Source organism: Ranitomeya variabilis, chromosome 6 (genome assembly GCF_051348905.1).
Source record: "Ranitomeya variabilis isolate aRanVar5 chromosome 6, aRanVar5.hap1, whole genome shotgun sequence".
NCBI lineage: Eukaryota > Metazoa > Chordata > Amphibia > Anura > Dendrobatidae > Ranitomeya > Ranitomeya variabilis.
In genome coordinates, this window is record NC_135237.1 from 24,127,472 (window position 1) to 24,140,943 (window position 13,472).

Below are 13,472 nucleotides of genomic sequence, written 5' to 3' on the forward strand. Positions count from 1 at the left end.
GTTGTTAGAGCATCTTAGCTGCTTGGGGGTACGGGCTGGGGTGGTCTAACCATTTCATTGCTCTCTGTGGGTTTCTGGTGAAGCAACGTGGATCAGCATGTTCTTAACCTTAGGAAGACACCAGTTTGGGCAGTGACTGACATCAGCCTGGAGCGGAGCCCAAATATCTTGGGTTGGAGACTTCTACCCATAACAATAAGGGGCAGTGATCAACGATATCTTAAGGATGAGGAGAGGTGAGGTTGGCTGGTGAGGAGCACTCAGGAATAGGTTTGGGTAGTTAGAATGACTTTACTCCTGGGAAATGGGAATTTTTTAGGATTAGAAAAACATGGATTCTATCTTCCTGCAAGGGCACCCCCCCTGTGTACAGGATATATTTGGTATTGCAGCTTCGTCCCATTCACTTTTCTGATTTGCAAGCTCCATTGGTTGTAAAGCTCCAGGTTGCAGCCAGTTACTTTCCTGCTGTGTTGTTCCTCAGTCCTCCCTCTAGTCTCATACTGTTCCAAATATTGAATGCCACAGGGGAAGCCCAAGACTGAATCTCCACCAGAAGGTGCACTGGACAATCACTGATCCATCAGGAGGGTGCCGGGATCTGAGCCCGAAACCCTGATCTGAAGATCACTGAGACATGAGGAATGCAATCTCAGTGTAGACTTAGCCTATATCGTGAGACCTAGAGATAAGTTATGCTTCTTAATAACAAAAAATGAAAAGTCTTTTTGGAATTTGATTAATATTGATATTTCTCTTTAAATTACAGTGTTGCCTTCAGAGGCGTTGAGGTGACCACTTATGTGTACGTATGGAACAACTACAGAATGGCAGAATTGCCTTGGGATTCTTCTTGGACCTGGTGGTTGACGTTCATTGGTGTGGACTTTGCATATTATTGGTTCCACAGAATGGCGCATGGTAGGTACAATTACAATGTTATACAAATCTAATGGCAAACAATATGTACAAGAATATAACTACTACAATACTGCCCCTATGTACAAGAATATAACTACTATAATACTGCTCCTATGTACCAGAATATAACTACTATAATACTGCCCCCTATGTACAAGAATATAACTACTATAATACTGCCCCTATGTACAAGAATATAACTACTATAATACTGTTCCTATGTAAAAGAATGTAACCACTATAATACTGCCCCCTATGTACAAGAATATAACTACTATAATACTGCTCCTATGTACAAGAATATAACTACTATAATACTGCTCCCTATGTACAAGAATATAACTACTATAATACTGTTCCTATGTAAAAGAATGTAACCACTATAATACTGCCCCCTATGTACAAGAATATAACTACTATAATACTGCTCCTATGTACAAGAATATAACTACTATAATACTGTCCCTATGTACAAGAGTATAACTACTATAATACTGCCCCCTATGTACAAGAGTATAACTACTATAATACTGCCCCTATGTACAAGAATATAACTACTATAATACTGCTCCTATGTACAAGAATATAACTACCATAATACTGTTCCTATGTACAAGAATGTAACCACTATAATACTGCCCCTATGTACAAGAATATAACTACTATAATACTGTTCCTATGTACAAGAATATAACTACTATAATACTGTTCCTATGTACAAGAATGTAACCACTATAATACTGCCCTCTATGTACAAGAATATAACTACTATAATACTGCCCCTATGTACAAGAATATAACTACTATAATATGCCCCCTATGTACAAGAATATAACTACTATAATACTGCCCCCTATGTACAAGAATATAACTACTATAATACTGCTCCTATGTACAAGAATATAACTACTATAATACTGCCCCTATGTACAAGAATATAACTACTATAATACTGCTCCTATGTACAAGAATAAAACTACTATAATACTGCTCCTGTGTACAAGAATATAACTACTATAATACTGCCCCCTATGTACAAGAATATAACTACTATAATACTGCCCCCTATGTACAAGAATATAGCTACTATAATACTGCCCCCATGTACAAGAATATAACTACTATAATATGCCCCCTATGTACAAGAATATAACTACTATAATACTGCCCCCTATGTGCAAGAATATAACTACTATAATACTGCCTCCTATGTACAAGAATATAACTGCTATAATACTGCCCCTATGTACAATATAACTACTATAATACTGCTCCTGTGTACAAGAATATAACTACTATAATACTGCCCCTATGTACAAGAATATAACTACTATAATACTGCCCCTATGTACAAGAATATAACGACTATAATACTGCTCCTATGTACAAGAATAAAACTACTATAATACTGCTCCTGTGTACAAGAATATAACTACTATAATACTGCCCCCTATGTACAAGAATATAACTACTATAATACTGCCCCCTATGTACAAGAATATAGCTACTATAATACTGCCCCCATGTACAAGAATATAACTACTATAATATGCCCCCTATGTACAAGAATATAACTACTATAATACTGCCCCCTATGTGCAGGAATATAACTACTATAATACTGCCTCCTATGTACAAGAATATAACTGCTATAATACTGCCCCTATGTACAATATAACTACTATAATACTGCCCCTATGTACAAGAATATAACTACTATAATACTGCCCCCTATGTACAAGAATATAACTACTATAATACTGCTCCTCTTTACAAGAATATAACTACTATAATACTGTCCCTATGTACAAGAGTATAACTACTATAATACTGCCCCTATGTACAAGAATATAACTACTATAATACTGCTCCTATGTACAAGAATATAACTACTATAATACTGTTCCTATGTACAAGAATATAACTACTATAATACTGTTCCTATGTACAAGAATGTAACCACTATAATACTGCCCCCTATGTACAAGAATATAACTACTATAATACTGCCCCTATGTACAAGAATATAACTACTATAATACTGTTCCTATGTACAAGAATGTAACCACCATAATACTGCCCCCTATGTACAAGAAAATAACTACTATAATACTGTTCCTATGTACAAGAATGTAACCACTATAATACTGCTCCTATGTACAAGAATATAACTACTATAATACTGTCCCTATGTACAAGAGTATAACTACTATAATACTGCCCCTATGTACAAGAATATAACTACTATAATACTGCTCCTATGTACAAGAATATAACTACTATAATACTGTTCCTATGTACAAGAATGTAACCACTATAATACTGCCCCCTATGTACAAGAATATAACTACTATAATACTGCCCCTATGTACAAGAATATAACTACTATAATACTGCCCCTATGTACAAGAATATAACTACTATAATACTGTTCCTATGTACAAGAATGTAACCACTATAATACTGCCCCCTATGTGCAAGAATATAACTACTATAATACTGTTCCTATGTACAAGAATGTAACCACTATAATACTGCCCCCTATGTACAAGAATATAACTACTATAATACTGTCCCTATGTACAAGAGTATAACTACTATAATACTGCCCCTATGTACAAGAATATAACTACTATAATACTGCTCCTATGTACGAGAATATAACTACTATAATACTGTTCCTATGTACAAGAATGTAACCACTATAATACTGCCCCCTATGTACAAGAATATAACTACTATAATACTGTCCCTATGTACAAGAATATAACTACTATAATACTGTTCCTATGTACAAGAATGTAACCACTATAATACTGCCCCCTATGTACAAGAATATAACTACTATAATACCGCCCCTATGTACAAGAATATAACTACTATAATACTGCCCCTATGTACAAGAATATAACTACTATAATACTGTTCCTATGTACAAGAATGTAACCACTATAATACTGCCCCCTATGTACAAGAATATAACTACTATAATACTGCCCCTATGTACAAGAATATAACTACTATAATACTGCTCCTATGTACAAGAATATAACTACTATAATACTGTTCCTATGTACAAGAATGTAACCACTATAATACTGCCCCCTATGTACAAGAATATAACTACTATAATACTGCCCCTATGTACAAGAATATAACTACTATAATACTGCCCCTATGTACAAGAATATAACTACTATAATACTGCTCCTATGTACAAGAATATAACTACTATAATACTGCTCCCTATGTACAAGAATATAACTACGATAATACTGCCCCTATGTACAAGAATATAGCTACTATAATACTGCCCCCTATGTATAAGAATATAACTACTATAATACTGCTCCTATGTACAATAATATATCTACTATAATACTGCCCCCATGTACAAGAATATAGCTACTATAATAATGCCCCCTATGTATAAGAATATAACTACTATAATACTGCTACTATGTACAAAAATATATCTACTATAATTCCGCCCCCTATGTACAAGAATATAACTACTATAACACTGCTCCTATGTACAAGAATATAACTACTATAATAGTGCCCCTATGTACAAGAATATAACTACTATAATACTGCCCCCTACGTACAAGAATATAACTACTATAATACTGCCCCCTATGTACAAGAATATAACTACTATAATACTGCCCCTATGTACAAGAATATAACTACTATAAAATTGCTCCTATGTACAGGAATATAACTACTATAATAGTGCCCCTATGTACAAGAATATAACTACTATAATACTGCCCCCTACGTACAAGAATATAACTACTATAATACTGCCCCCTATATACTAGAATATAGCTACTATAATACTGTTCCTATGTACAATAATATAATTACTATAATACTGCTCCTATGTACAAGAATATAACTACTATTATATTGCTCCTATGTACAAGAATATAACTGCTATAATACTGCCCCTATGTACAAGAATATAACTACTATAATACTGCCCCCAATGTACAAGAATATAGCTACTATAATACTGCGCCTATAAACAAGAATATAAGTACAATAATACTGTCCCCTATGTACAATAATATAACTACTATAATACTGCCCCCAATGTACAAGAATATAGCTACTATAATACTGCGCCTATAAACAAGAATATAAGTACTATAATACTGTCTCCTATGTACAAGAATGTAGCTACTATAATACTGTTCTCTATGTACAAGAATATAACTATGGTAATACTGCCCCCTATGTACAAGAAAATAGCTACTATAATACTGCCCCCTATGTACGAGAATATAACTACTATAATACTGCCCCCTATGTATAAGTATATAACTACTATAATACTACCCTTATGTACAAGAATATAACTACTATAATACTGCTCCTATGCACAAGAATATAACAACTATAATACTGCCCCAATGTACAAGAATATAACTACTATAATGCTGCCCCCTATGTGCAAGAATATAACTGCTATAATACTGCTCTTATGTACAAGAATATAACTACTACAATAGTGCCCCCTATGTACAAGAATATAGGTACTATAATACTGCCCCCTACGTACAAGAATATAACTACTATAATACTGCCCCCTATGTACAAGAATATAACTATGATAATACTGCCCCCTATGTACAAGAAAATAGCTACTATAATACTGCCCCCTATGTACGAGAATATAACTACTATAATACTGCCCCCTATGTATAAGTATATAACTACTATAATACTACCCTTATGTACAAGAATATAACTACTATAATACTGTTCCTATGTACAAGAATGTAACCACTATAATACTGCCCCCTATGTACAAGAATATAACTACTATAATACCGCCCCTATGTACAAGAATATAACTACTATAATACTGCCCCTATGTACAAGAATATAACTACTATAATACTGTTCCTATGTACAAGAATGTAACCACTATAATACTGCCCCCTATGTACAAGAATATAACTACTATAATACTGCCCCTATGTACAAGAATATAACTACTATAATACTGCTCCTATGTACAAGAATATAACTACTATAATACTGTTCCTATGTACAAGAATGTAACCACTATAATACTGCCCCCTATGTACAAGAATATAACTACTATAATACTGCCCCTATGTACAAGAATATAACTACTATAATACTGCCCCTATGTACAAGAATATAACTACTATAATACTGCTCCTATGTACAAGAATATAACTACTATAATACTGCTCCCTATGTACAAGAATATAACTACGATAATACTGCCCCTATGTACAAGAATATAGCTACTATAATACTGCCCCCTATGTATAAGAATATAACTACTATAATACTGCTCCTATGTACAATAATATATCTACTATAATACTGCCCCCCATGTACAAGAATATAGCTACTATAATAATGCCCCCTATGTATAAGAATATAACTACTATAATACTGCTACTATGTACAAAAATATATCTACTATAATTCCGCCCCCTATGTACAAGAATATAACTACTATAACACTGCTCCTATGTACAAGAATATAACTACTATAATAGTGCCCCTATGTACAAGAATATAACTACTATAATACTGCCCCCTACGTACAAGAATATAACTACTATAATACTGCCCCCTATGTACAAGAATATAACTACTATAATACTGCCCCTATGTACAAGAATATAACTACTATAAAATTGCTCCTATGTACAGGAATATAACTACTATAATAGTGCCCCTATGTACAAGAATATAACTACTATAATACTGCCCCCTACGTACAAGAATATAACTACTATAATACTGCCCCCTATATACTAGAATATAGCTACTATAATACTGTTCCTATGTACAATAATATAATTACTATAATACTGCTCCTATGTACAAGAATATAACTACTATTATATTGCTCCTATGTACAAGAATATAACTGCTATAATACTGCCCCTATGTACAAGAATATAACTACTATAATACTGCCCCCAATGTACAAGAATATAGCTACTATAATACTGCGCCTATAAACAAGAATATAAGTACAATAATACTGTCCCCTATGTACAATAATATAACTACTATAATACTGCCCCCAATGTACAAGAATATAGCTACTATAATACTGCGCCTATAAACAAGAATATAAGTACTATAATACTGTCTCCTATGTACAAGAATGTAGCTACTATAATACTGTTCTCTATGTACAAGAATATAACTATGATAATACTGCCCCCTATGTGCAAGAAAATAGCTACTATAATACTGCCCCCTATGTACGAGAATATAACTACTATAATACTGCCCCCTATGTATAAGTATATAACTACTATAATACTACCCTTATGTACAAGAATATAACTACTATAATACTGCTCCTATGCACAAGAATATAACTACTATAATACTGCCCCAATGTACAAGAATATAACTACTATAATGCTGCCCCCTATGTGCAAGAATATAACTGCTATAATACTGCTCTTATGTACAAGAATATAACTACTATAATAGTGCCCCTATGTACAAGAATATAACTACTATAATACTGCCCCCTACGTACAAGAATATAACTACTATAATACTGCCCCCTATGTACAAGAATATAACTACTATAATACTGCCCCTATGTACAAGAATATAACTACTATAAAATTGCTCCTATGTACAAGAATATAACTACTATAATAGTGCCCCTATGTACAAGAATATAACTACTATAATACTGCCCCCTACGTACAAGAATATAACTACTATAATACTGGCCCCTATATACTAGAATATAGCTACTATAATACTGTTCCTATGTACAATAATATAATTACTATAATACTGCTCCTATGTACAAGAATATAACTACTATTATATTGCTCCTATGTACAAGAATATAACTGCTATAATACTGCCCCTATGTACAAGAATATAACTACTATAATACTGCCCCCAATGTACAAGAATATAGCTACTATAATACTGCGCCTATAAACAAGAATATAAGTACAATAATACTGTCCCCTATGTACAATAATATAACTACTATAATACTGCCCCCAATGTACAAGAATATAGCTACTATAATACTGCGCCTATAAACAAGAATATAAGTACAATAATACTGTCCCCTATGTACAATAATATAACTACTATAATACTGCCCCCAATGTACAAGAATATAGCTACTATAATACTGCGCCTATAAACAAGAATATAAGTACTATAATACTGTCTCCTATGTACAAGAATGTAGCTACTATAATACTGTTCTCTATGTACAAGAATATAACTATGATAATACTGCCCCCTATGTACAAGAAAATAGCTACTATAATACTGCCCCCTATGTACGAGAATATAACTACTATAATACTGCCCCCTATGTATAAGTATATAACTACTATAATACTACCCTTATGTACAAGAATATAACTGCTATAATACTGCTCCTATGCACAAGAATATAACTACTATAATACTGCCCCAATGTACAAGAATATAACTACTATAATGCTGCCCCCTATGTGCAAGAATATAACTGCTATAATACTGCTCTTATGTACAAGAATATAACTACTACAATAGTGCCCCCTATGTACAAGAATATAGGTACTATAATACTGCCCCTATGTACAAGAATATAGCTACTATAATACTGCTCCTATGTACAAGAATATAACTACTATAATACTGCTCCTATGTACAAGAATATAACTACTATAATACTGCTCCTATGTACAAGAATATAGCTACTATAATACTGCTCCTATGTACAAGAATATAGCTACTATAATACTGCCCCAATGTACAAGACTATAGCTACTATAATACTGCTCCTATGTGCAAGAATATAACTACTATTATACTGCCCCCTATGTACAAGAATATAGCTACTATTATACTGCTTCCTATGTACAAGAATATAACTATAATACTGCCCCCTATGTACAAGAATATAACTACTATAATACTGCCCCCTATGTACAAGAATATAACTACTATAATACTGCCCCTATGTACAAGAATATAACTACTATAATACTGCCCCTATGTACAAGAATATAGCTACTATAATTCTGCCCCCTATGTATAAGAATATAACTACTATAATACTGCTCCCTATATACAAGAATATAACTACTATAATACTGCCCCTATGTACAAGAATATAACTACTATAATACTGCTCCTATGTACAAGAATATAACTACTGTAATACTGCTTCCAATTTGTCAGAATATAACTACAATACTATTTTTTACTATATATTATGACAGTGTTTGGACACCATATGAGTGTATTATTTGAATGCTCTGTGTAGTATTATTTTGGCAATAATTGGTAGTTTTGTTTAGGCAATATGTATATATATATCAGCATTGTGAAGACACAATTTAGCAGTAATATTTTGGTTATACATGGTGTACTTGTGTGGATACTATGTAAATTTAACATTTTAAGCAATATATAAGTATAAATTTTACAATCTAAGCAGGCCCTTTTTGGACACTATGTGAGGGTATTATTTGAATGTTACGGCATGTACCATTATTATTTTGCCAATATGTGGTTTCATTATTTAGGTATTATGTTACTGTCACTTTTTCATTAGCTACAGGGGTTTCTCACAAAATTAGAATATAATCAAAAAGTAATTTTTTTTCAGTTCTTCAATACAAAAAGTGAATCTCATATATTGTATATAGTCATTACACACAGAGTGATCTATTTCACGTGTTTATTTCTGTTAATGTTGATGATTAAGGCTTCTATCAAAGCAACCTGGGCTTCCATAACCCCTCAGCAGTGCCACAGGCTGATCGCCTCCATGCCACGCCGCATTGATGCAGTAATTGATACAAAAGGAGCCCGACCAAGTATTGAGTGCATTTACTGAGCAGACATTTCAGTAGGCCAATATTTCGGATTTTACAATCATCTTTCAAGCTGGTGTTATAAAGTATTCTAATTTACTAAGATAATGACTTTTGGGTTTTCATTGGCTGTAAGCCACAATCATCAACATTAACAGAAATAAACACGTGAAATAGATCACTCTGTGTGTAATGACTCTATAGAATATATGAGTTTCACTTTTTGTATTGAAGAACTGAAATAAATTCACTTTTTGATGATATTCTAAGTTTGTGAGAAGCCCCTGTATGTGGCAGCATTATTTTAACAATGAATTGTGCCTCTGTTAGGACACTGAGCAACAGCATTATTTTGCCAACAGGTCGCAGTATTGTTTAGAAATTATACGTGAGCATTATGGGGACACCATATAGCAGTATTATTTTGGTAATTTAAAGGCAACATCCGAACATGTCAGCAGGATTGTGCACAGTAACTACAGACAGTGTCAGGTCAGCGCCGTTATACTGATTACAATGATGCCTGGTGATGAAATCCGTCTTGTGGTTCTTGTGTAATGTTTTCAGTTTTTAGTTAATGATATGCTCGTGCTCTGGGGCGGCCTGTGGGGGACTTCATGTGGTGCTCTGATTAGCTATTTATCTGTGTGGCTTCTGACAGGTCACTGATCCCTCACTGACCTGCCTCTTAGTTTACATAATGCATATTATATATACACACTAAAATAAACAAACGCATCTACAGGCAGGCGTAAGGCATGTCACCTGTGCTGGAGCATGATTGCATGTGTAATGTGCATATAATTATTATTGTTTGGTCATTATGTGGCAATATTAATTTCACAATATATGTTTTAACTGTTTGCATGCAATAAAACACGATTAGCTACACACTAGCAGTATTTTTTATGGTGGTATTGTTGGGACACTGTTTGACAGTATATGCAATGTATTTGAGTACTGTGATTGTATAATTTTGTAACTATATAGTGGTATTATTTTTGTAATATGTTGGGGCACGTTTGGATGTTATTAAGTTTGGACTGTATTGTTTGGACACTTTATGGCAGTAATATTTTCACGATGTGCGATGGCATTCTTTCGACACTTTGTGACAGCATTATTTGGACACTATATGGCAGTGCTATTTCACAATATACAGTCTACTAATATATGGTGGCACTATTTGGACCCTATATGACAGGATAATTTTGAGACTTTATGGCAGAGCTATTTTCACAATATATGGTGGCACTAATTGGACTCTCTATGACAGTATTATTTGGACACTATATGGCAGTGCCATTTTTACAATATATGGCGGTGCTATTTGGACTCTACATGACAGTATTATTTGAAGACTATATGGCAGTGCCATTTTTACAATATACAGGCTTCTAATATATTGTTGCACTATTTGGACCACATATGACAGTATAATTTTGAGACTTTATGGCAGTGTCATTTTCACAACATAGGGCAGCACTATTTGGACTCTATATGACAGTGTTATTTGGGCACTATTTGGCAGTGCTTTTTTCACAATATTTAGTGGCACTATTTGGACTCTACATGACAGTATTATTTGGACAGTATATAGCAGTGCCATTTTCACAATATATGGTGGCACTATTGGACTCTATGTGACAGTATTATTTGGACCCTACATGACAGTATTATTTGGACCCCATATGGCAGTGCTATTTTCACCATTTATGGTGTAACTATTGGACTCTATATGACAGTATTATTTGGACACTATGTGGCAGTATTATTTTGAAAGTAACTTTGCAGTTTTAATTTGATGTGGTGAAATATGTTAATATAAATGTTGGGAAAGATGACAGATGCTCTAGTATACCATGGGACATTGTATTAATTAACAAACCCATCTCTCCTGTATTGATTTAACTCTACAATATCAGTAGAGTTAGAGGACAAGAACCTATGTGAGGCATGAAAGGGTTAATCCTACACATCACTTTTCCCTCTCGATCTTTTACTCTCTCCATGATGTCCATACCGGACCCTGCATTCCAATTATGAGTGGAATGTTTCCTTCCATACGGACACAAATCCCTAATTATGACTTTCTTCTGTTCCTGTGGATAGTATTTGGCCGTACTAAGAGCAGCATGTGTCGAAAAACAGGTCGCCTCCGGTTACCTCCTAAACCTTGTCAATACGGCCCCAATTTTTCCATCACAGCTAATGGAGCCGCCATATGTCGCTGTCAGCAAGCGATATTACCTGAGGTTGACATCGGACTCCTCCTTGACCTCCAGGAATATTTCAACCCTTGCCAAAAGTTGGCACAGATCATTCAATATCACGGGCATTCCAGTGCTCCTCTCCAGCTACCGGGCGCTTCATGCTCCTTGGAGGGGGTAATATCACTTTAAACCTGAACTTGTGGGATATTTGTGGTCCAGTGAAATCCCCTAACAGGAGAAAGAAAAGTTTTTTATAAGTAACCCTGGACAAAAAGAATAGAAGGGCTTCTTAGGGTTTGTGCACACAAGTTTTTCAAGTAGAAACGGTGTCAGTAAAAGCTTCTTGTTTGGGGAGTTTTTGGAGGAGTTTTTCATTTGCTGATGCAGTTTTGAAAAGTTTTCGAAAAGTTTTGATTAGTGATGAGCATACGTGCTCGGACAAGGTGTTCTCCGAGCATGTGCCTTAGTCCCCGTGGCTCCATGTCTCGTGACTGTTCGGCACATGCAGGGATTGTCTAACGAACAGGATATCCCTGCATGTGTTGCCACTGTCGAACAGTCACCAGACGTGGAGCCGCGGGGACTCAAACATATTTTTTTCAAAACTCCTCAAAAACTTGGAGTAACAGCTCAGTGGTTATGCGCACATGCCTTCTATAAAGGGAATCAATCAGTAGGATCCACCCTCCTGAGCCGTCTATATGGGCATGTAGGTCATAGGAAGCTGAATAAAATGACACCTTGATATCTGACGTCTTATTCCTGAGAAAGATACGGTTTTCTTAATATGTAAATGAGCTGTTCCAGGCTATGGGCGGGGCCATAGATCTCCCTGAGAATCTGCCTCCAGAGGTTATATTAAATGAAAGGGGTCCAGACAATATTGCATGTTAAAATGATTGTGTCAACCCTCCATATACAGGTGCCGATCTCACCTTAAGTAGTTGAACCGAAAAGTTAAAAAAAACAGATGAGCTTCTAATTAGAGATTAACTAATTTTTCAAAAAATCGTTTTGGATGTTATTCAGATAAAAAATGTGATTCTGATCAATTCGTTTCTGCACAAATTGAAATTGCTCCAAAGCCTTCAGTGTCCCCGAAAAGATGTGTGGAACACTCTGTGGTTTCTTAGGACTGACCGCAACATTTATGGCTACGGGTAAATCGTACCTAACCAGTAACTAACACCGTGTGCTTCACTAACAGCCCTTTTATGCTTTTTAAAATGAAAAAAAATATAGATATTTTTTAAATTAATATTATTACTTTTATTTTAATATTGCATTTGTGTTAAATAATACACCTACCGGGGACAACAGGCCACTGTGCCCTGCATGTGCTACTCCTGGCCACATAGCTATGGTCACCAGTGCTGCTGCCACTTGCTCTATAGCCTCCCACATTCTTAGGCTCTGTTCACCAGTAGATATTTTCTATTTTAGATCTGTTTTGGGATCATAAAAATGGAACAAAAATGGA

The 13,472-nt window shown here is 34.5% G+C and overlaps 1 protein-coding gene across 2 annotated transcripts in view; it reads left to right on the top strand.

The window, feature by feature from the left end:
* AGMO (alkylglycerol monooxygenase) overlaps window positions 1-13,472 on the top strand; it is a 214,256-nt gene that overhangs the window by 25,773 nt on the left and 175,011 nt on the right. For both annotated transcript variants that reach the window (XM_077268079.1, XM_077268078.1), the window contains exon 4: window positions 770-921. In XM_077268079.1, the coding sequence (XP_077124194.1) occupies window positions 770-921 (152 nt within the window). The remainder of the gene's footprint in view (window positions 1-769; window positions 922-13,472) is intronic.